This window comes from Melospiza melodia, chromosome Z, assembly GCF_035770615.1.
Source record: "Melospiza melodia melodia isolate bMelMel2 chromosome Z, bMelMel2.pri, whole genome shotgun sequence".
In the NCBI taxonomy this organism is placed as follows: Eukaryota; Metazoa; Chordata; class Aves; order Passeriformes; family Passerellidae; genus Melospiza; species Melospiza melodia.
Window position 1 is genome coordinate 13,601,282 of NC_086226.1, and position 27,784 is coordinate 13,629,065.

The window sequence follows — 27,784 nt, forward strand, 5'->3', positions numbered from 1 at the left end:
AACATAACCTTCCACATTTGTGTGAGTGAATTTCAGAGCTGCAAGATTGCTGTATTATCTCTGGGGGTTTGCCACTTACCTTCTAGCCCCCTTCACAGGGATGCTGGATTTTGACCACGCACATAAATTACTGAAGAGTTTCATTTCAGAGAAAAACATCAGGGTTTTTTTTTATGACTCAAAACATTTTTCTTCACATTTATCAACCTGCTTTCTGATGATACCGAAGAGAAAACGATTCTATGACACATTTATGCATGACCTTATGGCAGGTATGGAAGGATGACCCCACTACACACAGACATTTTCATCCCTTTGCAATCATCTACTTTATCATTCAGTAGGTGGTTAATGGAATTTGTCTTCATGTGTCATCTAGTACAATTTTCAGAGTGCAGCCACACGCTAACATCGATGATTAACATCTCAAATATGATCAGTTCTACAGCAGTTTTAATCAAAAGGTAAAAAATCTCTTCTCTAAGGACTACATATGCAGTCCATTATTTAACTTGATTGAAAAACAAGTCATTTTGAAAATGAATGTGATAATTATGTTTGAGATTGACCCAACAGAGACACCAGTGAGAAGAGAGAACATGCAGAATCCAGCTGTTAACTGATTTTTGAGCTTCATTATTTCTGTTTATCAAACCCATCCACATTCAGACAAGACCTTGAGGTTTTGCCATGGGCTGATGTGCGATATGCTGGTGTGAACACAAGCTAAACTTTTACTTCTCCCAAAAGCAGAACAGAACACCTCAAAAAATGGTAACAGACAAATTAATAAACAAAACCTGCAATTTTAAACCTTTATTATATTGATTGTTTTTGCACATAGGAAGGACTTTGATGTTTAGTTTGCAGAGTTTACAGCACAGCTATGTTTTCTACATTTTTCTTCCGTTTTTCACGGACAAAAAAATCAATAAAATATAAAGTGGAGTCCAATGTGATAACATAGTAGAATCATCATCTTCTTCAGGACAAAGAGTAACAACTGTCCTTGTTTGTGACATGCTGTCAAGCAGGGAATGATTTCAGTCCAAATAAACCTCAATCCCTGCAATGCCAACTATTGCAAATATTGCTCAGAGTATACCTTACCTATGAACCACACTTGTGCCCACAGAGAGGGAAATACTTAGGAGAGCTTTAATTTTTATTTTGCTTAATAAATGAATTTTAAAAGTGGATTCAAAGCTTGTTGCAATTATCTTGTGCGAACTCATGACATTTTCATAACAATACCAATATTTTAATACAATCTTTTGTCCTCAAGATACAAAAAATTCATGTGTGACATACATATCTTGTCTCCTGTTGCTACAGCATCATTGCTGTATATGGAGAGAGCCTGTTCTCCTTTTATCCCCAATTTTCAGCACCATGTGCTTTTGCTCTCTTGCATTAACACTGACACAAATAAGACGCAGAACTCAAATGTACAGCACGTATGACAGTCTTCAAGTACTCTTCCACACGATCAAGTGTGATCCCCAAGTTGAAGAGAAACAAATAACCTCTTGCACAGACCTTAGCTTCTTATTCCTCACAACATCCCTGTGAGGTAGGAAGAAAAACATCCCCTTTTCCAGCAACAGGAGACAAGGCAGAGAACACAGCTGCTCATTCCACAAGGCAGTTAGTGGAGAACCAGAAAAGCTGGAAATCAGGAGTTCTTGGGTCCTAGTTCTTTGATTCAGAAACCAAGGTGCTAAACTCCCAGACATTAACAGGTCATTAGTCTTTTTATAGCCATGTAAAAATGACAACAATAGCTTCTGTGCGTGTACCAGCAAAGCAAAGTTCTATGGCAGAAGCAGTGTACACTTGATCCTGCCCTCAGACACTTCTCCTGCACTTCATAGATGTGTAAATGTTCACTGGAATTAACTAATCAGTCCTACAACTAATGTAGCATAGGTAATTGCAATAGAGCAACATTTTCATTTATAGATTTCTTTAAGACTTGCCCATCTATTTAAATGTTTGTGTTCTTTGGTCTTTTTGGTTTTGTGGGGTTATTTTCCTCTGGATAAGTTAACAGTAAGTGCCCTCCCCTGTACAATAGTTTTTTATAATTCTTACTTACCCTAAAACCATCATCCATTTTGGGTACTCTATACAAGAGCTTCGAGTGAGGATGAACAAAACACCTTCAGGGACTACATCCATTCCCTCAGAGTAGCTCTTCAGAAGGCAAAGACAGGCAGCTTTTGCTGTGCACACCACCACAAGGGTCAGAACTGTCACTGACCCTTCCCACATGGATTAGGGAAGAGGCCTGTGGGCTGCTCTATTCAAAAGTGAAACTGTTTACAGTGAGCTAAAATAGTCAGGTTTTATTATATACAGATTTTTAATCTTCAAAACCTCTATGAGCAGAACTTGAGTCTACCTCCACAGAAGAAAAAATGGTCAAACTTAACTCGTGTGGAATAAGTGAGTAACACAGGCAATACATCTAAATAGCCTAAACAGAGAAAATGTGAAAATTAACATCCTGTGTTAAGATATCTTGGAGCACTATGATAAATGTAGTTTTAAGTCTTTCATGAAAATTACCTATCAACCAAATCACTTGTCTACATTAGTCATGAAATTAGCACAGGTCTTTGTACAACACACTTCTTTCCCACAGGCCCAGCATCAGGTCTTGCCTATAGATTCAGGCTACTCAATGGCCTACTACCCATCAGCAGCCACGAATTCAAGTCACAGTTTAGTATCATGGGAATACTTTTGTACTGGCATAATGGTGTTTACAAAGGCATTTTGTTCATTTCTTTCTGGGATGAAGCGTAGTTTGTTATGGTATTGACAAGAGATTATCAAAGAACTGTTTAGGGTAAGTGCAACTATACAATATAATACCTCCAATTGAAGCAGTTTTACTGCTGTGAAACCCATGTATGGATCAAGACCAATTTTGTAGCTGTTTCCATGAAAGAGAAGCAATTCATATTTTAGAATGGAAAAATGCTGTACGAAGGCTAGTACAAGAGTTAAATATTGCACAATTTAGCTTGCCCAAGATATGTGTTACATTCCTTCCATTACACACATTGACTATGATGAATCCCTTATTCACTTAGTATTAGAATGCTTTTCTATGTCATGTGCTAAACATGCTTATTACATGCATGATAGGCATTATATAAACTTCTTGTGTATCTACATTTTGTTTTTCAGTCACTTAATATGCTGCACTCCGGATGTCACACATTATGTCAGGAATTATTTTAACTGAAGTGTTTTACATGTTCCTATTTATATAAATGACAGAAATGACAGAAACCATTATATTGGAGAGAACATTGTATTTTAGTAAATGTTGATTTCCAGTCAATTCATTCTCTGTGTAACAAAGACATATTGTACTGATTTGGTATGTGAGATCCAAAGCTGTCATATTATCTGTTTGCAAAAGTAACAAAATCTAAAAATGATTTTGTAATTAACAGGGAAAATAAGGCCTTCATCAAAATGACTCTGAGATAATGTCTTTTCATTTTGATTGTCTCAAGACATGATGAAATCGGGTTCCAAACTCTTTAGATTTTTCTGGTGCCTTGAGTGACAAGTGGTGCATATTGCTTTTACCCTTAACCATCTGTATTCCCTTCAGAAGACTCATCGAAGTGTCCAAACCTTCTCTTCCCCTGTTTCTCTATGAGGCACTGGGAAGACAGACCTGACTGCAGAAACTATATTCAGTTGCCTTTGACTGGGAGGTGAGGAGAAGATTATATCTGGAGAACAAGAGCAGTTCATGTGGGATAATTGTGCAGCTACCAGTTGCCTGCATGAGGACAGACACTTTTTCATCTTCCTCCTTGATACTAGCCCCATTCTAGTTTGTATGACTGAAATATGAAGGGTCACAGTTGGACTTTGGGAGGTGTAGACCTCTCAGTACCAACAGACACACACTGTGGAAACAGCAGATATATTTAGGTCCCAATTATTTCCACTGGTTTAAACAATTTTGTTACAGACTGATGAAAAGGTTCAGGAAAAGGAATGTCCATACTCCCAATATCTCTCTACAGATACATATATTTGTTATAGACCACTCCAGAAAAGAAAGACCCACACCCTTAGAGGAGAATGGACGTGGTAAGTGCTATAGTTCCAGAGCAACAGATATCATCAAACGAAGAGGCAATCATAAGTTTTGCATGTTTTTTTTTTCTAATTCTGTGTAAAAACACCCTAGCATTTGGCAGAGAGACTACAAGGCATTTTTTTTTTCTTTTTTACAACAACCATTAACATTTCACTATAATATGAGTCAAAACTTAGAGAATATATTCACCATTCCATTAAAGCCGGTAATGTTATGAAAGCAGAATACAATTAAACATATAGTCAAGCCTGAGTTTAACTATCTGGAAACTACTTAGAGAGCCCTTAAAAAAAAAGAAAAAGAAAAAGAAAAAAAAAGTAACATTGCAAGACGGTCATCGATTTATTCCATTTGGAAACAAGCCTTCTTGCGAATTTAGCCCAGTCTGTAATTCGCAGTTAAATCTGCCTCATTGGTATTAGTTTTGGTGAAACCTAGCAAAAAGAACGGGAAAAAAACCAACAAAAGTTGTCATACAGGTAAGATCTAGCAGTACAACCCACCATTCACTTCCACCTGTATCTACTATTACCACTGAAGACTCAAAGCACTGTACTTATTTAACCTGCCATATTTGCAGTATATTAGAGATAAACACCACCACAACTAAATTTTCTGACGCAAGAATACAAGATATGTGTGGTGCCAGTACCCAGACTCTCCGCTTCATTTATTTTGAGATAGGTTATTGTGTAAGCATGCAAGCATATTAAACCTGGGCAGATGAACCTGTACTTGCCCCCTGCAGAGTCTTCTGTGCAGTAATGTCCATCTTTTGGAAGATGCATGTGAGCAGGGGATATGCAATGAAAGGTACACATACATAATAAACACTCTGCAAATATTGTATATGGATACATTTGATGGGATTGTTTGATGATGATATAATACAACATCAAATTCATATTTCCTATTTTTAAATGTCATTCTTCCATTCACATTCAATTTTATTTGCTCGATGATTATATAGTTAATTAATTCCAATTCTGCTTTTTTAAAAAAAAAACTTTCATTTTCCCATTCACAATAATTTTTGTGTAGGGACACATTTATGTACTCCATTATTTTAATTCATTTACTCACAAAATTCAATTAGAGATATTCTAAGATGTACAGCAGGCCAAAAATAAAACACAGTAAGCCTAAACAGGAAGGTAGATGAGGAAAGAAGGTGTAAATAGTAACAATACTTTCTATAGCAGCAGTGGTTAACATTTGCTTGAACTTTCACTCAGGTCTACACAAAACCTCTGAGGAATAAGTCTCCACAGAAGGTCCAAGCCTCTTTAATTACCTCCTGTTCCCCGCCTGATGCCCCAGGATGAAGATCAGAAATAACTGATGTGATCTTACTTTTTCAGGATGAAAAACAGTTCCGTGGATAATCTGGCCCCTAGTTGATAAATGTGCCCCATGGAAGCATCACCTACAGCATCCTCCTGCCTCCTTAACCCATCTTTTTCAGCTAAAAGTACTCAAGAAACTAACTCATGAAAGAATAATAGATAAGTGCCTTTTCAAGCATTAATGCCTCTTTCTTTTAGAGGTACAGGGATGTATTTTCTGTACCACTTAGATTTCTACGTGATCTTTCCTCCAGCCACCGTGTATCATCATTTATAACCTTATGAGACTAGCCACTGAGGAAAACTTAAGTTCATGAAGAATGTGTTTACTGTATCAAATGCTAATGAAATGTTTTCAGTGGATAGCAACAATTCTTTTTTTTTTTTCAAAGTTGTGTGTGAACTAGGATAATAAATAGATGTAATATGTACAATGCATCAGCATTCCTATATTAGTTCCAGAAATGCTTCAACATTTCAGAGTCCAAGTAACTATGTGCCCGCCTTTATTTGGGCCTACTTGTGCCACAGACAGGGACAGCTCCATTCAAGTAGCGCTAAACACTGGAGGATGAAGATAGAAGCATTAAAATCTGTATTCTGCAAACAACAGCAAAGGCAATTACTGTAGAGATTTCTATTTTTTCTGATGTTGTTGATTTCAGTACCATCAAAACATCAAGTGTTTTACATTTGATGAGCATATTCCATTAAATGTGGTGTCTGCACATCTGACGCTAACAGCTGTCATTTGTGCGCACCACTATCCACTTCAGACGGGTCTGATGTGCCATAATGTCTGCTCAGGATAAGGAAGGTGGCAAGAGCCCAGCACCACTCACAACTGGACCCAAACACAACTTTTGCTCTAACTAAAATGTGATTAAATAAGCAGAAAAATGCCAATGAAACAAAACAGATGGTTTGTGCTTGGAAAACAAGCAATCAAGTCTGAAATGTAGAAAGCATTTCAGGACTCCCTGAGTCCACCAGAGACGTCAATCCAGTATCACTGTGTGCTAGGAAGACAGCATTTAGTAAGGGCTGAAGGGGCTTAATGCAGACCATATTCACAGTGCATAGCTTCAGAATTGCTACTTTCTATGGTACCTCCTAAGCAACACAGTCTTAATATTCTTTCACTTAGAGGAAGAACACCTGATCTTGGAAGTTTCAAATGCTTTGCTAATGTTGGACAGGTAGGTGTTCCAGGAGGAGTCTGCCTGTGCAGTCCAGTATGTGGCCCCTCAACTGGTACGAAGACACATGGGCTCTGGGGCTTGTTGCAGTCCAAGCCTGTTAAATCTCTGATTTCCAATCCCAAAGTACCCTTTTCAGCTACACAAACAGCCCTATGCTTATTTCATTGAATTTCCATGAAGCAAGCACTCCTTCAGGTTCTGATTCTGAATAAGGCTGAATCCTGTTAAGTTCCAAGTTAGTGTTCAAAAATTTAAAACGAGCCCTTAAAAAACAAAAAGCAAAAAAAAAGAAGTGCCTATTTGTTAAATTAATAAAAGTTGCTTATCTCTTATTAACACCTATTTTTCATTTCAGAAAAATGCAAAACACAATTCTAACATCAAATATATATGTGTATATATATGATACAAAAATCTCTTAATGGTTTTCACAGCAGCGGTGATTGATCAGGAAAAAAACCCCCACAGCTTCCATGTAATAATCAACTCAATCTTGCAACAGCCTCAAAAGAAAATGTTACTCAAAGGAAAATGTACTTCCACAATATAAAATCTATATCCTGTATTATTTTTAACTCAGTGGTTGAACTTGGACAGACAATTCCTTTTTAAACATACACTAGACGTGGCAGATGCTTTTTCTATACACCACGTTAGCTTTGAACATTTTGAAAAAACAAGCTTCAAGATTAAGGGAAAAAAAAAAGTTGTGATGGGGATTTGTGATTTATCCTGATTATTTTTATAATTAAATACATCTGCAAAAGTATGTTCTGTCATGGTCTCATCAATGGTAAAAGGTAGTACAAGCCCAAATAGATTGCCTGCCAAGGTGGTCTATATGCTAAGGCTACAGCAGATCTTATTTAAGCATGCAAGATAAGCCAACATTTTGTCTTCACAGCACAGTAAAATTGAGAGCGAATTGTTTATTTTTTACATGATGCCAGTCTATAATGAAGATTGTTGACTCTAAATCATGTTTCCTTTGACATTTTGTTTTGCAAATGTTCTTTAGGAGATATTTTTCCAAGTAAGCAAGCAGGCTGTGAAATGGAACTGTGTAGTCAAATTTGTCTTGAATATGGCCATATAGACTATGAATTTCTCCTCTCCAAACAGGAGTAGTCTACATGGGCTAAGACAGTTACATATAAAGATATACCCATCTCTTAAAATCTCATTTCTAGTGAACTCAGAGAGACATTTGTTTTAGTTCAGATCATACATGGCATCTACTGAAAAAAAAGCTACTAGAAAAAGGGGTCAGTTCCTCATTTTCCCCTGATTAGCTCTGTTTCAAACTAGTAAAATATATGATCCTGCTTTTACTGTGGCAATACAGTATTACTAAAGCTCCTGTTACCGATATAAATAAACCCAAGATGTCTCATTCAGTGAACATAAATAATCACAAGCACAACCATTACTCTTGCAAGAAAGCCTGAGGCAGAGTTTTGAAATGTGAAAAAAAAAAAGGACCAAGGAGGCTGCATTCTGAGTAACTGCCAAACACTATCCTCAAATTCCTATTTTCTGAAATTCAAAACTAAGCAAAGAACCTATAGCTGTTTGCTATATATGTAATTCAGGCCATCAAGGGTCCAGTATTACACAACAGCAATCCAGTCTTGCTGTCAAAGATTTCCAGAGAAGATTTAGTAAGGATTTCAATGACAGCAGGACTGGGACACTGTGACCTGGAAACGTTCTTTACAGGATGTGGGGGCGGGGGAAAGGAAAGAAAGGGCTAGTGCACTTCCATGCCACAGGTTAATAAACAAATAATTGAGGTTCATGTCATGCGTTCAATCTGCAGTGCTGTAGGGACTGTGGGCACTTTTGTAAGGAGCCATAAGTAAATCACACCAACACCTGCACGTGCTCTGGCAGAGGTACATGCTTTGCAAACAAGCATTGCTTTGCAAGCATTTATGCAAGCTACTGCTTTCAAGGTAAGTACATGTAAATGTATAAACCAAGAAGCATCTACATTTTTCATGCCCACAGCTCGTGATTTCATGCATGACTGCAGCAGCCGAACAAAGCAGACTGTGCTGGAGTTTGCTTTCTGGAGAACCAGGAAATGATGCCTGTGAATTGTCCCTTCCTGACCTTAGAGAGACATCCCAGGGAGCCAGACAGTGAATTGTTCCAATACCTCTCATCAACTCCTAACTTCAGGCTACACTAAAGAGTTTAAGTTTTTATCACTTGTTTGAAACATTTCCAGGAAAGCACCAAAGAACGGTGGGTGGTGTTAATCTTTTCTTTGGACCTAATTGCCTTGCCCTGTCATACCTGCTGCAAAGCTTAATCTCATGGCCCAACAGTTTAATCTTATCACTTCTTTCTCTGAATTTTTTGCTTGCTTCTGATTTCACTGCATTGAGCACAGGCAGCTAGCCTTTACTTTGGGAAACACCACTTAATTGAATAGATATCTCTGGGTCATCTCAACCAAAAAAAACCCAAGTCTTTTCAAACAAGCAGGTTTGGAACAAGTAAGGAGTGTTTCCAGTGACTTCTGCAAACAGAAGTCCTTTGCTGTAGTTCACATCTATTTAAATGCTTACTAAAACTTGCACTTTCAAATTCATCATGGAGTTACTCCCCAAATAAAATCCAAAAGAACAAAGCAAAGTGACTGACTGTGATAGATAAAAACATATAAAGATCATTTTTATATTTTACTTCTGGATGCTAGCAGCTTGAGAGATCAGGCCAAGAAAAAGTAGTCCTGGCATTATCAAAGTTTTAAAAAATTGATAATTTTCTACTAGAGCAAAGTCAGAAGCTGATTGAATAATTTCATTTCCACACAGAACTGCTGTATATGTGTCCTGGGGTGACATTATGATGCTTGTATCCCCATCCATATGTTCTGTGCCTTTAAGACTGTCTCTGAAGACTGAAAGTTTTGTTTGGGTTTCTCTTATCAGGGACACAGATACGGGCAGTACATAGGGCTGTTTTCGCTCTTTTTGATTTTGGCTTTCCGCTTTGCTCCCTCTCTCTCTGCTCTCGCTTCTGCTTGCTTTTGCTTCTGCTTATTAGCTAGTTCTAGCTAAACAGTCCAAATACCTTCCTGGACTGTTTCTCCTCTCCTTCAACCATCTCGAACCTGCCCTGGACTGGGACCTGGGAACACCGAGAGTTTGCACCTTGTGGCTGCAGCAGCTGCCCCAGCGCCGGAGGAACTGAGAACAGAGCGACCACCTCCGAGAGAGACTTTTTGAATTTGTCATCTTTTTCAGAGCGGTGTCACCCGGTATTGTTCATGTTGTGTGCTGGAAAGTGCTTTGCCTGTCAAATAAACAGGTTCTTTGCACTTATCTCCGAGGAATCCTTCCCGAACCAGTTGGGGGGAGGGGCCGTGTGGGTTTGCTTTCTGGAGGGGCCCTCCTTTGGAGATTCTCTACCAAATTTGCCCTAAACCAGGACAAAATATTGATGCCCATCCTGGTGGCTCACGAGAGTGGAAAAACCCTGTTTTGACTGCATTTTGGTTGCTATTACTCTGTGTTTGTTTAAAGCAGCTAATAGCCATGTTTTTTGAATTCATAATGTCTACTGGGGTGAAGGTTTGCATGCATTTCTGGTCCCTAGGGGTTTTTGAGATTTTAATACCTCAATGGTCCCTAGGTTTATTTTCTTATCCACAAATAGCTTTGGTGTTGTCCCTAATACGTAGTTTTTATATCAGAGGGGCAGTGACCACAATAGCTATCCTGCTGGGCTTGGTGGCAATGATTTGTAAAAAGTTTATAAACATGCTGGGGTCTGCTCCAGGTATGAATGTTTCATGGCTATGGTTATGCGTCCAGTTTGTTAGAGGAGGAGCAGCAGGGAATGAGGTTTTTCAGCCTCTGCTTTCCTTCTTCTCCTATGAATCGTTTGCATCACTAGTGAAGGATGTTCAGTTTCCCCTCAACATTAAAGAAACCATCTTTCTGGTATTCAATCTGGTAACCTTCCTCTATACAGCCAGGTTGCCTCCACTTTAAATTAAGAAATAATAATGACTTCCCTAAAATATGACATGGAAAGCTAGGAACCTAGCATCGTTATGTTCAACAAAGTGATTCTGTAGCACCTTCCTGCACTCTGCAGTTGCCGGCTACGAGTCTTTAATCCAGCATCTTTTTCTCAGATAATTAAAGGTATTTTCAGCAGCTAACAGACCTTTATTTAAAATACCTAAGGAGAAACACACACAATCATATTTAGTTATCAGAAATACTCTCTTATGAACACAGGAAATAAATGAAATTTCACAGGTTCATTGCTCAGGAAGTTTCCTTACTACCAAGAATATGCTCAAAATCTTAATTAAAAAAAAAAACCCTTGCACATACTAAATGCTCTGCAGTCTATCAATTAGGTGCCATAGCCATGCAATGAAACTCTGCAAAAAGGAGTATTTTGCTTCATTACTAAATATTCCTGAACTGTTTTTACAGCACAATTTTTACACTGTCATACTTGCTGCCCCTGCCAAAGGAGGGTTGAATTTCCCCAAAAGACTTCAAAACACAGAAAAAAAGATGCTGTATTTTGAAAATTTGAAATGCTGATGTAGGGACAGGCCAAGAAGAAACTACATCATCAACCACACATGCATTCAGTTACACTCTGGAGTGCTACAGCTTTCCATGAATTATGTAGTTTTGTGTTTTCATTAAGAAAAACTTAAGAATGAATGTGAATGTCAAAAGGCAAGGGTTTTCTGGATTAATGCAGAGCATAAGTTCAATTTGTACAAGGCAGTCTTAGAGCAGTTCATTGATTGCCACTACTAAAACAGAGGGGAAAACTGTAGTCACTCCTGTCAAGAACACTCACAACTCCACCTAAAGATAGCATGGAAAGTCAGCTACAGAGAGTTAGGTAAACTAGCTTATACAGTGAAAAAATAAATATTTATCCATCTTTTAGAGATGAATCAATTCCCATCTTCAAAGCATAGAAATTTCCTTTCCACTTGTCTTTTTACTCTAATTTAAACTTTATCTAACTTTTTAAACTTTAATTTAACTTTATTTCTCCATCTCTCCTGGTTTTCCTAGCTTCTGATGCTTCCGACATCATCACACTATATTAGCTCCAAATTATCTTTCATTGTAAATCCCACACGTAATCTATTCAGTCCTCACATATAAAGAAGAAACTTACTTCAACTACAAGCCTTCATGTGACAAGTATATTTGTGGAGAATATTTGTTCTGACTCCAAACTGTACCGGTTTGTAAAATTACTTACTGCGAAGTCACAGCCAGTGCTCTTCTTGATATCATCTACTGTCAGTCCTTCCCAGATTTCAATGAGGGTCAATCCCTTCTTCTTGTCCACGTCAAACACTGCCTATTAAGTTTAAAAAGCACATAATTTGTTTATTATTATTATTAAAAGAGAAAATGAGGATGTAAATGGAGTAACACTGAACTAAATGGTGTGCTGAAGTAGACAGCATTCCTTCAGTAACATAAAATGTTACTTTTCACTTTCATAACTGACTAATACAGGTTTCTGCTACATTTATTTGTACTGAGAAAGAGAATCTAGAATGTGTTAGAATATCTAGAATCTAGTATGTATTCTAGATATTCTAGAAAAAGTGGGGGAAAAGTGCAACTGTACATCACTGCAGGAAATGTGGACCATGTCTGCTGCTCCAGTCTGAGAATGGGAGGTTCAAAGGAAAGGGCTGAGATGTTCTTTGCTGTAAGAATATGTCCACCAAGACACCACAAAAGAAACAGGGAAGAGAATGTTTTCCCAGTGTTTTATTTTATTTCATGGCCAGTAGAGAGATCATCTTTGGCTGACTATAAGTTTCTCCAACAGCTACTGCATACCCAATGCAAATGCTAGAATTTTTAGAAGCTAGCAATGAAAGAAAAGATGCCCTGCAGTATTTTTAAAAGAAAGTCTGAGAGGAAGAGGCTGAAGGAGCAAAGGCTGTTCTGTCTGATGTCTTTATAAGATATGCACTCCACCTCTGAGAGTTCCAAGTGCATCAAATAAAAATACCTGTAAAACAATATGCACTTTAATAGTGCCTACCAGAGGGACATGCACAGGTTGCAATCTAGTTGCCAGGGAAACCATAAGGTCTAAAGTAATTTTCCTTAAAAATAAAAGTTTAGTAGCAAATGACCAGCAAAGCTTCAACTTGAAATGAAAGTGAAGTCATACGCTTGTCACAGAAGTGTCTTGAAGCCTAGTGGTCCTTTGGGCACATGAAACTGCTTTTCATGGGACTGGAAAAAGACAGCTTCTTTAAGTCCTAAAAGAAACGCAGGGCATAAGGAACACTCCAGGATGCTAGTGTGGAAATGGAATTCGCAACACTATCCAAATGTTGTTGCACATTTATATTATTTCCTAATAAAGCCACAAGATCTAGTAATTGATAAATATTAGAGACATTTCTACTTGTTAATTTTCTATTAGTCCTTTTTCCCTCTCATTTTCTTTGTACCTTACATTTGTACGTGGCCAGTTGGTAGAAGAATAATTGAAAAAAAAGAAAACTTCCATATTTTAATAAATTTTCCTTTACTTCGTGAGGAAAAATCCTTTAGATGTAGCAATATCCCACCATGAGAAAGCAAATTCTTCATCAGCACCTTAGATGCATTGTACTTGACATGACAGATGGCTCACAGAGGGACTACTCTAAGTCCTTAAAAATGTAAACACCAAAAATAAAAGGAGTATGATTACAGCTAAAACCTTAAGTCACTTATCCTTTGCTGAAAAGATCTACTAATGTACTTTGAGCAGCAGCAGTATGAGATGCTCATATGTACTTCCACTTAGACTTTCCAGAATAAATTGCTTCACAAATGGAACCAAGTAAGGACAAAAGAACTAAAGCTCTGCTACAGCCACAGGTTTCTCTCAAACAGTATGCAGTATACATGAAAGAAGTTGCAAATTGTCCAACCTATGTGTGCTCCGCTGAAAAAAAAAAAAAAAAACAAACAAAACAAAAGGACAAAAACAAACTAAACAAAAACCTAACAAAAGCAAACAACAATGCACCTTTGCCTCCCAAGCTGTGATTACAGCTGTATTAGAAAACTGGCATGTCACAGCAAATTTTCAGAAATACTTTAGGGGAAAACAAGGAGATGAACACTTTTCATGCCTGTCACATGTGGCATCTTTGTTCTGAAGGCATCTTAGGGTACAGTTCAGTATGCCAGATGTCAAAACTTTAAAAGGAAAAATATGAGCCCCAAGACCTCTGTATCGGAACCCCAAGGCCATCTTTTCACTAAGGTGGCAACAGATACAGAATATATTCTTCAGTTTTGCTAAGCTTTGCTATTGTTACTAGGGATAGAGGAGGAAATTTTAAACAAGGAGTCAAGAAAAGTACTTTACCTTTTCTGTAATGATGCGGTCAACACATTGCTTCCCAGTAAGTGGTAAACTGCATTTTTCCAGGATTTTATGGACATTTCCCTGTGTTTAACAATACACATATACCAGTTTTTTAAAAAACTCAAATATGTTCATGAAAATCACAGCTGTCGCCATTCAGTGCTATTTAAATACTCAATGTGCTCAGAACACTCTTCAAATTCACTTCAATGGCTCACTAGTAAGAATCTTACTGTACCACTGAGTGGACTCCTGAGCTTAGAAGTCCTGCACACTGCTGCTTAATAATCTGCCCTTGCTGCTAAAATGAGATATATGGAACAAGAGATATATGGAACCTCATTGATGTGAGGACAAAAATTGGGGAACAACACTATGGGCAACATATTTCCCTGTCTTATCCTTTATCACAAATGGTATGTGCAGGATCAGCCACACACAGAGGAACTTCAGATCCCCAGAGTTCAAGTGAAGAGTCATGCTCTCAAAACAGTAAATCCAGTCTCTGGGAAAGTCCTTGGGTTTTTTTCCATTCTTCTTCTTCATTAAAAAAAAAAATAGTTAAAAAAATGTCTCTTGATCATACTAAGTTAATGTAGGCTGCAAGAGCCATGAATGGATACAAGGTAGACGGATCATTACTTTTCTGGTCAGTATTTGTAAGTGCTTTTCAGAAGTAGTAGCATTAAGTGCACACTTCTCTTATTACCCCATGCTTTTATCTTTTTCTCTAATTATCAATTTTCAGTTACGCATTTCAAAAGTCTCAGAGAATAACATGTCTCATTTAACCATTTAGAATCATCAGTTTACCTTAAGGTTTAATCAGGGGCCATCTCACAGCCAGTCTGACTCCTGGGTGATAACACAATGAGCAATCCATGTGCTTTTGAATTTATCTTTCTCTGTGAGGAACTGTTTCTTCATTCCAGTTACTTTCAATTGATCTACTTTTATATCCTGTCCATCTTGGGAATGTCCTTGTGGAATGTGCCTAAGAGCCAAGATGAATCTGTGCTATTTGTAATATCTTCATCAATATACCAGATACACTTTTCAGCCATGTGAAATGAAGTGTCTCTTTGTGGTACCTAACTGAGATTGAAAGGCATGGACTTATGGAGGTGACAGCCTGAATGGCTCCTGTGGCCCCGAGAACTGATACATTTGAGCTTCTCAACACTTGAGCTGAACATTGTTTTATCACCAGCTAGCCTTAAAGATGAAATGCATTTCCTGATCTTTTCAAAGGTTAGACTCAATGATCTTGTAGACCTTTTTCAACCTAAATGATTCTGTGACTTTTGGAATACATCCATCAGGGCACTGTAAGAAGAGCAAATTAAATGGAACTGCATAATTTTTACCATCTGAATTTATTCAGATTTATTCAGGATTTGTTCAGATAAAGGAAAAGACTATTGTGTAGATACATAAAACCTTAGGTGTTCCAGTCTGCTTTAAATAAAAAATTCTGTTGTTGAAGAACAAAAATGTCCTTAGTCTTCCACAACACGTTAAAATCAGAACTTTTCACAGAAAGGAATTTTCAATTCAGTGTTCTACATTTCAGTCATGCCCAAATCAAGTGCTTAAAACCAGTCTCCAATCTGTTTTTCTGAACAGAGTAGGCAACTCATTTCACAACATGGAACAATTACCAGCCCCTACATTACTGTGTTTTGCAAAACATGTCAATGATGGTATGGGGGTAAGGACTTGACTTCTAATTCTCTCAGGCAGCATTTAGCAAATTAGACATAAATGCATAGGGACTGTTTTGGCATTAACTAACAAGATTATATTATATTATTCTTTTCTTCATGGCTAGGAAAGAAGAGGTAATTTACAAAAAAAATGCATTAAGAAAAACTAATGAATTTGACAAAAGGCCCATTTGCCAAGTGTCTCTCACTGGCCTAAGCATATAGAGCAAAAATTGAAATATGCTTCTGCAAATATGCCCTCTTGGTTCCTGATAATGCTGTAATGCACAGATTTTCTGAGGCAGAGACTATTTCCAGGCAGTGGTATTTAATTGCCATTGATGAACTCAACCTCATAAAATAGTTTAATCCTTTCTATATAGACTTAATTCCTTGAGATTTTTGCATCATTCTGCTATCATCCACAACTTTATTAGCTGGCTGTGGAAAGTGGCAATTCTGCATCCACCTACTCCATTCCTTCATCATTTTGTGTACTTGTCTGTTACCCTTCCTCAACAGCACTTCTTAAGCTGATGATTCTTCCACAATGCTTACTTCATGTCGTCTCATCTATCTTCTGTACATTTTGGTTTTCATCACATGTAATTTAAAATGTAATTAACTTGGGACTGAGCATATTTGTTTTTATTTGTAACATACTTCATATCAGAGTTTTAAAAGAGCAAAATTCCTTGAGTATTTATTTGAGTGGTTAAACAGTTACTAGTTCCACCATCATCATTTAATGTAAATTATATTCTGCCTGTGCCGCAAGGACTCAGCCTATTTCTATGTTTAAAAACTGCAACAGGTCTACTGAAAGGAAAAGAGCTATTAAACTCTTCAAAAACTTACTTTAATGTTTAACAAGTCATCACTACTATCTAAAGAAAACAAACAACTAAACTTGGAAAGGATTAGAAGGTCCTTGACAAGATCATAAATCAGACAAAACTAGCACAAGAACTACCTCTTGCAGCACCTCTTGCACATGTCCAGTGAAGGCACTGCCCATAACCCATATCTTCCACCATATTTCCATTCATCAAATCTTGACTGCTGTTGATTTACAGGAAATTTTAATGTCTGATGGTAGAGTTCTTATTTATTTGGAGAAAAAAATTACAGAAACGTCCCTTTACTAAAGAGCTATCAGACACAAGAGACTGTCTCAGTACTTGCAAACTGTTCTTTCACTCAGTAGCACACTGGGCTTTGAGCAGGATGAAGGATTGTTCCTCTGATGCAGACATTCACATGTAGTAAGTCTGATAAAATATTGGGTGTAAAAAATTGAAAAGCCATGTGTAGAAAATCAGCTCTGGAAGATGGAGTCACCCCCAACAAAAGGTTTCTGACTTTCAGAACTGGCTTCATGGGTGCTATATTTATTTGACTATTAAAAAAAAAAGGGGGGGAAAAAAAGGGAAGAACACCTGAAAACTCTTAACAGCAGTTTTGATCTCTAAACACTAGATTTCTATAGGACACAATCCTCACACTTGAGCAAGCAAGAAGCATCAATATGAAGACCCCAGAAAGAGGCTAGGTAATAGGAAAAAGTGCCATTTTAAAATAACAATAAAATAAAAATATTGCATGTTGTTAATTTGGCAGTGCCTTTGCACAAAAGGCGAAGAAATGATTTATGAAAATCTGTAACTGCAGAAGTGCACACCAGGCACACCATGCACAAAAGTGGACAAAGTAGGTATACATACACCAAAACAAATAATTCTATGCCTGACCTGCTCATAACAGTGAACCTATCTCTGTTTTCTGTCTTTTCCTGTTTCAGTACTCCTACAGACAAAACAAAAACAACCCAGCAAATAATTTCTAAACACTGTTTTGGAAAAATATTTTAGCAATAGTACTTTTAGGAGAAAAACAGGTTTGATTATACTGAGTGTGGATTCTAAGCCTTAACTAAATTCCACAGTAAGTAGACATTTAGCATAAATATTTATTCAGATCACATGAATACCTAAAGTGTGTGTCTGAGCAAATGGATAACTCTCTATGTCACTACAGTTTTTGGGAGGCTGTGTGATAGTGATGCAAGCCATGAAGATGAATTCGTTTAATATTTTCATTTACTCATATATGCATATGAACATGACAACTATCAGGTTAAACTCAGCCCTGTTACTCAAAATGTGCTCCTTGAGATTACAGTTTAGTATAAATTGTGAAATTACAATATTTTTCAATATATATTTGTGTTTATTTTTAAGTGAAAATTATTTTTTAAAATCTCATTTAAAAAATACAAAACAGTTCATACATTTACTCTCATATTTACATATTTACTACAGTTTACCATGCAAATTCTGACAAGAGATATTACTTTGGAAAATACAAAATTAATTCTTGTTGCAGACATATAATAACTTTGGAATAATAGAAACACAATAATTTTTAAAAAAAATAAAGATTTTTCTCTTTCAGTATATTTTTCTCCTGTGTTAGAAGTTTCAAATGCAAAGTTTCCTATGATATTTTGGGGGGACTTCCATCTATTGCATATACCTATATCAATGCCCTCACAAAGAAGTCTCTAGATTAACCTCTTACAAATGATGTAAGGTAGCCTGCATCTCATCATGCCAAAAAAATATATTCTATTAAGCTGTCAGCACCAATTTGACTGGCAACTTCAAAGGTAAATATCTTTCCATCATAACCATGGGAAATCTCATTTTTCAAACTATTCTGAGGTAAAGAGTAGAGTAGCAGCTACTATAGTTTTGGCAATGGCTATCCCCTTTAAATTTGCATGAAGTAGCTAAAAAAAATGTGTGCAGCTTTTAAACTTGAAGTTAATATTTCATTTTTTCTCCCATGGTGAATGATTCACTTACTAGAGGAAAGGACCCATATTAACCTAGCCTCCAGTTGCATCACCATAATAACAGCAAAACTGTCAAATCCTCCCAAAGTAGCAGAATGGATATGTCCTTTTTTTCCTGTTTATTTTTTTGTCTTTTGTGCAGCACAAAACACTAATTTAGAAAGTGCCAGAGCCTTACCTTGGCTGAGTGCTCCATGGTGACAACCACTTTGGTCTGCGCACTGGATACCAGGTCCATTGCACCCCCCATTCCTTTCACCATCTTACCCTAAAATGAAATTTTTAATGGAAATGTAATATTATTTGTTGGTTTTGGCTTTTTTTTAAAGATAATATTGTGCCTGCAAGTGACAGCACAAGACAGTCAACATTTCCTGCATTGAAAGCCCACCTATTTCACAACCACAGTATTCAAACACCAACAGAGGGAAATGAGCTGTCTCATTCTTGGCTCTGTTTGATGCAAATAGAAGAGTGATGAGCAGAATAAGGAGAGCTACTGCCATGGCTCTTTCCATGGGGTGTAACCAAAATCTGAGTAGTATCATTGGCTTAGTGAAAGCACTGACACTGAGGAGCAATAAATTTAGTTCCAATGGTTTTGTCCCATGAAAGCAAAGAGTTCATCTATCTGTTGATGGAAATGCTACTGCTTCCTCAAAAGAAATCTCTACTTATGAAATGCAGCAACAAGAACAGCTGCACACTGCATATCCACCTCACAGTTTAGAAAGTCTCTTGCCACTTCAGAAACCCATGCTTTGTATCACTATATCAGCAGAAACCAATTGGGTTTGGTCTATTCCAGATGTCTGTAGAGGTCATTTCAGAGTATGGGTAAATACATAAATGTGGGTCAGTATTCACTTCTGTTTGTCCCTCAAAACATGGAATGCTTTCAGCCTCTGGACTCATTCTTCTCTTAAAGTGGGATACAACTGCACATGCTATCCCAGCAGGTGTTTTGTGGTGTGGTGTTCAGCTATCTCTATTTTTACTTCCTGTAATGCTATTGCATTCAATCCTGCCTACTTCCATTACCTTAAACTGGATGCATCTGATCTTGGAAGGTAAAGAGGTCCAGACCTGACACACTACTGACAGGAGATGATCAGAAGTACAAAGCTCTGTGAGTATGAGCAGAGCAATCACTTTTGAACAAGCTCTAGACCCCAATAACTAAAGATGGCAACAACCTCACATGCCAACCCAGAGCTGCCAAGGAGGAAAGAAAGGGGACTGCAAGAGGGGCTAGTAGGAAACATGACGTAAGGAGGGCAACAAGGATGGTGAAGGGCCTTGAGGGGAAGCCATATGAGGAATGGCTGAGATCAGGTCAGTCTGGAGAACAGGAGGGGACACCACATTGCACTTACAACTGTCTTTATAGAGGAAGAGGAGGAGCAGGCACTGATCTCTTCTCTGTGGTGACCTGTGACAGCATGCGAGGGAATGGCCTGAAGCTGTGTCAGGGGAGGATTAGGTTGGAGATCAGAAAAGGGCTTTCCACCTAGAGGGCAGTTTTCACCCAGGGCACTGGAGCAGACTCCCAAGGAAGTGGTCACAGCACCAAGCCTGGCAGGATTGAAGAAGTGTTTGGGCAATGCTCTCAGGCACATGGTGTGACTCCTGGGGAGGGTGCTGTGCAGGGCCAGGAGTTGGACTTTGATGATCCTCATGGATCCCTTCGAACTCATAATACTCTTATTCTGTGATTCTGTCAATTTTACAGATGAAAATTAATTAATTTCTGCCTCAAATGGTTTGCATTTTCTTTTGAGTGGTTAGATGGACAGTAATGTAACATTTATTGTTACAGATATAAAACCTAAAAGTTTATGATTAAATGCCTGGAAAACTTCCTAGTGCAAAGCTCTTCTCTTGTGCTTCCTTTTATCAGCTATGTGATCCAACACCTTACAAGTATCAGCACATAAGGTCCATGATAAAAAACATATGGAAGAGACTTGTCTCAATAAACTCCCAGGCCAGCTACTTGTTAGTCTCTAGATCATTATGGTCTCTTATGTAATGAAGGCAGTTGTATTGGTTTGGCACGGCCTGGTTTTTGGTAGCAGGGAGTCCACAAAGACAGTTCCTTGTGAGAAGCTGCTGCAAGTTTCCACCATGTCCAGCAGAGCCAAGCCCTGATGGCTCTGAAGCTGGCCAAAACTGGGCCAATGGGAGAGGTTGGTAACACCTCTATGATTACATATTTAAGAAGAAAATCAAAACAAAGTCATAAGGTTTCAGCTTCTAGTCAGAGAAGAGAAGGAGGTAAGAACACATGAGGGAAACAACTTCGAAAAGACCAAGGTCTTTGAAGAAGGAGGAGGTGCCAAGATTCCTCTGCAGGCCGTGATGAGACCATGGCAAAGCAGCTGTGCCTCTGCAGCCTGTGGGGATCCACAAGGGACACAGAGATCCACCTCCAGCCCATGGGGATCCATAAGGGATGCAGAGATCCACCCCCAGCCCATGGAGATCCATAAGGGATGCAGAAATCCACCCCCAGCCCATGGGGATCCGTAAGGGACACAGAGATCCACCCTCGGCCCATGGAGATCCATAAGGGATGCAGAGATCCACCCTCAGCCCATGGAGATCCATAAGGGATGCAGAGATCCACCCCCAGCCCATGGAGATCCGTAAGGGATGCAGAGATCCACCCCCAGCCCATGGAGATCCGTAAGGGATGCAGAGACCCAGCTGCGGCCTGTGGGGATCCATGGGGGATGCAGAGATCCACCCACAGCCTGTGGGGATCCATGGGGGATGCAGAGATCCACCCACAGCCTGTGGGGATCCATGGGGGATGCAGAGATCCACCCACAGCCTGTGGGGATCCATAAGGGACGCAGAGATCCAGCTGCAGCCCGTGGGGATCCATAAGGCATGCAGAGATCCACCCACAGCCCGTGGGGATCTATGGGGGATGCAGAGATCCACCCCTAGCCCTTGGGGGAGGTGCCCATGCAGGAGCAGGTGGATGCCTGGAGGAGGCTGTGATCCAACGGGAGATCCAGCAGAGAGAAAGGCTCCAGCTTCCAGGCCTTGGAGGACAGCACCCCCTGGAAGAGTGACCCATGCCACAGCAGTTTTGGGAGGAGTTTCTGCCCATGGGAGGGACTCACAGTGCAGCAGGTGTGGTTTGGCTGCTGTTTGTGGGAGTGAGCCCACGCTGGAGAAGTTCACAGAGAACTGCTCCCATGGGAGGGACTCCATGGCCTCACAGCAGAAGGATTCCTCTCCTGGAGCAGAGGAAGGAAGTCTTGGTGATGAACTGACCAAAATTCCCCTGCCCTGTATCCCTGCCAGTGGGAGGGAGGAAGGGGCTAGGGGAAAAGGTGTTTTAAGGGTTTATTTTGCTTCTCGTTATCCTCCCCTGATTCTGTTAGTAATAAATTTCACTTTGCAACTAAAGTTGAGCCTGTTTTGTCCTTGAAATATTTCTCCCAGTCCTTGTTTCACTCATGAAGCCTGTGATCATTTTTTTCCCTTTTCCCTCCTTTGCCTAGCTGTAGCAGGGGAAGGTGAACAAGCAGCTCTTGTGGGTGCCTGGTGCTGGGCCAGTGTCAAACCACAACAGCAGTATTTACACATACACACACAAATATTCCCATTTCCCTGCTGTTGGCATAGTGAAGAACAAATCACATCTCCCTAAATCTATAAACAAGCCCTTTGGCACTGTTCAGTCAGACTAATATATTTATCACATAAATTATCATTGCTACTAAATAGTTCTTTGCAAATAGAAATCTGGAAAGGATTTATCTCTGTCCTTAACTTCCTGACACTGTTCAGATCATTTTCCATCCTGCCTGGAAAAACACAGCTCTCACAGAGACTGGAGTGACCTCCAACCTGCCTGCCAGAAACTCCATGACAAGATAATGCAGGATATTTGAAGATTACATATTATCTCCACAGTAACTCAGAATATGCTTGCATTGAGGATCAGGCTATCAATACATCTATCCTGACAATGCCATTAGCTTATTTTCCAGGTCTTTTCGTTCTATTAACTACAAAAGACCTACAGTGACAAGTAAATACCTGAGGAACTAAGTGCTGATGAAGGTCAACAACAAATGTACTGCTGAAGAAACCGTCATACAGAACTGAGAGAAGAGACATTATCCCTTTGTGTGTGAAGAAAGAGGAAAATGCAAGCTGAAGAAAAGGACTTCAGGATTTTAAATTGCTTCATCTGCTCCTCCTCTTTAGGAAAACAAATTCACCACTACAGGGTGGTGCCTAGCAAAGCAAATCGATTCAGCATTCAGCATTAAATGCAACTAACCAAGTAATTACATGCTTTTATTCTGAGGAAGATCCAAAGCAGAAGAGACTTAGATTGCTCTCAGTGCACCTACCAAACCATCTGTCCTACATTACAGTCTGTCTTCAAGAACTGCTGAAACCAGGATGGGCATTGTATTTTTCCTTATCTCCTGTTAATGGGCCTATCAATGCCTTTCTGCATGACTCAGAGATAACTCCCTCTGGGAGCCATTTCTGTTTAGTGGACCCACCACATGACTCACAGAATGATACCAGCCCATTGTGAGATGCTCTGCCCAGGGGGGAGGAGCGAAGCATCCCCACCTGGATATAATCTGGGGTTTGGGACACAACAAGCAGTCTTTCCACTGGATTTTCAGAGGAAGACTACATCCTTCTACAGGATCACTGCTCCAGCAGAACCACATTTGCCACTCCAGGAGGACTGCAGCCACCAATCCAACTGGACTGGTGGCTGGTACAACACCCTGACCAAGAGAGTGTCAGGTTGTATTCTGACTCTATCAGTAGTTTTGCTTTTGTATTATTGCATGTATTTTGGTTTTGATTTCTTTTCCTTTTCCTAATAAATTGTATTTCTGACTTTCACTGCCTCTCACTGGTTTTGCTTTCAAACCAGAACACTACCATAATTTGCATTTTCCCCCATTTCTCCCCCACCACACTGGAAAAGGGGATACCCACACGCTAAATTTGAATTAAAATATTCAAGGCTAAAAAGTGGTTCCAAAAAGACACTTCACTCATTTTTGCCCTATCCTTCTCCCTCAATTAATTTATTTAAGATGATTTTTGTTAGTTTTTAATTACAATGGTGTTGCTAGCTTAAGAAACCATTCAGAAGGAAAGAATGCTGTCATACAGCACTGGTAATGTGAAGCACTTTTATAAAACCCATTTCATCACATAGAGCTTGAAGTAACAATAAAAGATTTTTGCATTAGCCATGCACTTCTGAGAGGTCCAGTGTTGGCAGTTATTTATACAGAGAGCTGGGTAGAGAACAGACACAAGCTGACAATTTCCTTGCAACTTCTCTGTTACAATACAAGTTGGGAATTCTCCTTTTCCCATTGTGCTTTCATCAGCAGTTTCCTCTAAGTCTCAGTCCAAATAACACTAGAGTGCAAGACATGGAAATTTTGGACCTGATACTTTGGGTTTTAATTGACATCATCGGTTGTCCTGCCTTCTTTGTGTAGACCTACATACATGTACACAGTATTAGTGAAATTTCTTATAATGACTACTTATTGCAAAATGAACTGTTTTGTTATTGTGGTAATGGGGCATGTTTAAGAAAAAGAGAGAAAGGTATGTACTTTCTCACCTATTGCATTTACATCCGAACATTATTTGAGTGGTCAAAATACAACATGAAAGAGTCTGAGGAATTAATTTAGCCTAATAGTAATTCCTAAACAGGAACCTTTGTGTTTGTTTCGTCACCTATGCCACCCAAGACAACCTGGCATTCCAGTGGAAACTTGTGAGTACTCCAATGTGGGCCAGACAATGAAGATATTTTTCAAGAGAATGTGAAATTTTGCCTGAATGGTATTTCAATCAAGTTAGAAAGGTGCTACAACAAGCAGGAAACAATTAATAAGAAAATTCAAGCAGATAAACAGCTGAAGAAGAGCTAGATGAGAAAAAAAGAGAAAAATTCAGGAGCCTTCTAATAGTCTTAAGGTCTTGAATCCACACTGGTGCCTTAAAACCTTCCTCTGCATTCCTGGGGGAAGGACTTTTCTTCTGTAACTGAATTTTATAACTGCTCCCAGCATTATATGAAAATATACACTTGAACTATTTGCTTAAGTTAAAATAATGTGATCTTTTGAGATAAACAGGTATTCCATCAACAGTACAGCAGAGCAGATGCTAATGATGAGTTCAAGAAACAATGAAAACTTGTTAAATGCCTCTTGAATAATTCCATTCAAAACTGAACATCAAAGCACAGGCAAGGTAAAAATGTACCCTTGCTTGGAAAGGAATCAAGCCACTTCCCTCCTAAGAGTCCTTGCCCATGTTTCCAACTGACCTAATACTGTATTAACAAATAACATTCAGTCTGAAATTTCTCTTTCCTTCCGTTAGATAAAAGAGTACACATACCTCACACTATGCTCAAAGTTAATGAAACTGCTGTTTCAAGAAGTCTTACAGAAGATAACAAGTGCTTCTAGTTTAAACTGCAAGCTTTCCACTTAAGCTCAATTTTCAGGCATCCCCCTGAAGACTGAACAAGATGCATAGGAGGAGAGAGCAAAGATGTCAGCATTGTCTCTCCTGGCCACAGACACAGACGAGGTGTCAGATATTAAAGGAAAAAAGCTATGGAAGGTGTCCTTATCAAAGGAAATTATTGTATCATGCCAGGGACAGACACTAAAATTCAGAGCAACTGGAACAGTACAAGATTCACAGAGAAAAGCAAAAGCTAAGGTAATGTAGTGGCTACATGGTACTGCCATCACAACCATCAACTGTGGTAATGATGCAGTCAAAAGGACAAACTGAAGGCCCCTTCAAAGATCTCTGCTCTGCCCCTCTCTGCAGTACTGCTAACACACATCAGTCACACAGGTCTCCCTGTCTGCACCGACACTGTCTGCCAGCACTGATGTGTCAGCATCAAACAGCACAGCAAAGGAGGTCATCAGATCCATACCTAACGATCTCATCAGTTGTGGGGTTACACACCTGGTTGGTTTGGGAAAGCACATATTAGCTCAAAATTTTGTTTTAGGAAAAAAATCCACAAAACAATCAGAAGGTAATATTAAAAAAATACAGACGCATAAATCTAATCTAGCTTCATAAAAATGTAGATGTCTCCTTTGCCCCTTGGTAACAGTCCTGTCCTGTATTTAACGGACAAGTATATTTGGAGTTGATTCTAAAATGAAAGTCACAACTCTTCCAGATCTCACTTTCCATTTTTCCAGTGAAAAAGACTGGATGAAGATTGTATGAAAAAAAGATGGATAAAGCTCAAGCATTCTGAACTATATTTCCTTGTTCTATTTTACACTGATTTTATGTCCTTACATATGTCCCTCTTACAGAATTATTGTAATTATACTGTCAACTAGGACAGCTAGATTAGATCTTACTCTGAGGAAAAAAAAACAACAGTGGGAAGTCACTAACAGGATTTTTCATTCAGAAGAGTGGGTAATGCAACAACACTGCAATAAGTTGATACTGGCAGAATACAACAAAACAAAGCACACTCTACATGCACAACAGGGTAAATGTATTTTTTAAAAGATACTAAAAAAAACCTAGTTGTATGGTTTCACCATACAAGAAATAGACTGGTTTTGAAGAATGTTAATCAGGTATCTCCTGGCACACACACAAACACATAGTGAAAATTAAAATCAAAAAGTAAGTCCAATTTCTGAAAGAATGGAGTATAAGTTCTTGAATGACTTCTTTTTCTTGGCAAAATGTAATAATAACTCTACCCTAAAATTTAACATACACAAATACGTGCACTAATTATATTTTTATTTTCCATTATCAGAAAATTAGGGCTGCATGAAACACATGCAAAGAAAGTTGGGCAAATTTAATTCCTTTATTCTCCCCTAAACCCAAATTGGGTTTAGGGGAGAATAAAGGAATTCTTATTTCAACCATTGGTAACAGATTTGAATGACAGAGTAAAATTCAAATGAATACACTGAGAAGCTGCATCTCAGGAGCAATGCAAAACAGTCTGTGACACGCTTCATTGAAATGGATTTGCTTTACAGTGATGAATGTTATTTCAGAGTAATGGGACAATTAAGCTGTCCCTAGCACACATAGCATAGCATGCAATAATTAAATTTTACTGCCAACATAATACTAGTCTCACTTGAAAGTGATGGCTCCATATCATAGTAACAGTTCTCACCACTAACCCACAGATCAGAAGTCCTTTGACATATGCTTGTATTTTTGAGACAGGCAGAATTTCTTCAGCTGCTCTCATTATCCAGAAGGCAGAGCTGCCACTTCCCACACTGAAAATTTAGGAGTATGAATAAAATACCAATAGGGAGCTCCTACATTCCTTCTATGCAGTCTGAAGAGAAATAAGCATGAAGAAAATTGATAGAAAAAGCCATCAAAAATGTGGAAGAAGTAGAGCCAACATAATACACTCTGTTTCTCCTCTTTGGCTGCAAGCTTTTGCAATAGTGATAATTTTGTGTTGCAAAGGCTCTGCAGGGCTTTCAGGCACATGTTTGTTGGGAGATAAGCAGTAAACTGGTACATTACTGTAGGTGTAATTTCAAGATGTGTGTCTGTAAAAACCTAATACATCTTGATACTAAACCCATTTCAATGTCCTATTGAAAAGCAGATTTCCAAGAAGTCTCTGGCTAACTTAAAGTCCCATCCTTCTCCTCTGTTGAAATACTGATGTAGCCCTACTCATGTCCTAGACATCAGACAACTTAATAGTATTACTGAGAAAAACTTGGTATTAATACTAAAAGAAAACAGTCATTAAGCATATTTAATCTGCATATTTTCTATTCATACAGATTTTAGCCCATTTTTAGTACTTCACACATTTCATGGTTAATAGGTAAAATACTTGCAATGCTGTACATCTTGAAACAAAACACTGAGTTTAATGCATTCAATGCCACAGATATACCAGGACAACTAGGAGAGTAACTAGACAATGTGTTAGGATTCAAAATGAAAATATGCCCTATGCAAGGCATTCCTACCCAAGCCAAGTGATGAACAGGCTGCAGTATAGCTCCTCAGAGAAGACCTACAGTGCTCTCAGGCAGTCAGGGACGCAATCAGGGATAGGTGTT

General features: G+C 38.7%; 1 protein-coding gene across 1 annotated transcript in view; it reads right to left on the reverse strand.

The window, feature by feature from the left end:
- Positions 1-801: 801 nt before the first annotated feature.
- The window catches only part of OXCT1 (3-oxoacid CoA-transferase 1), an 85,902-nt gene continuing 58,919 nt past the window's right edge, over positions 802-27,784 (reverse strand). Inside the window, 4 exon segments of the mRNA XM_063179613.1 lie at positions 802-4,569; positions 11,946-12,047; positions 14,079-14,159; positions 18,820-18,909. Coding sequence (XP_063035683.1) covers positions 4,534-4,569; positions 11,946-12,047; positions 14,079-14,159; positions 18,820-18,909 — 309 coding nt within the window. The 3' untranslated portion in view covers positions 802-4,533.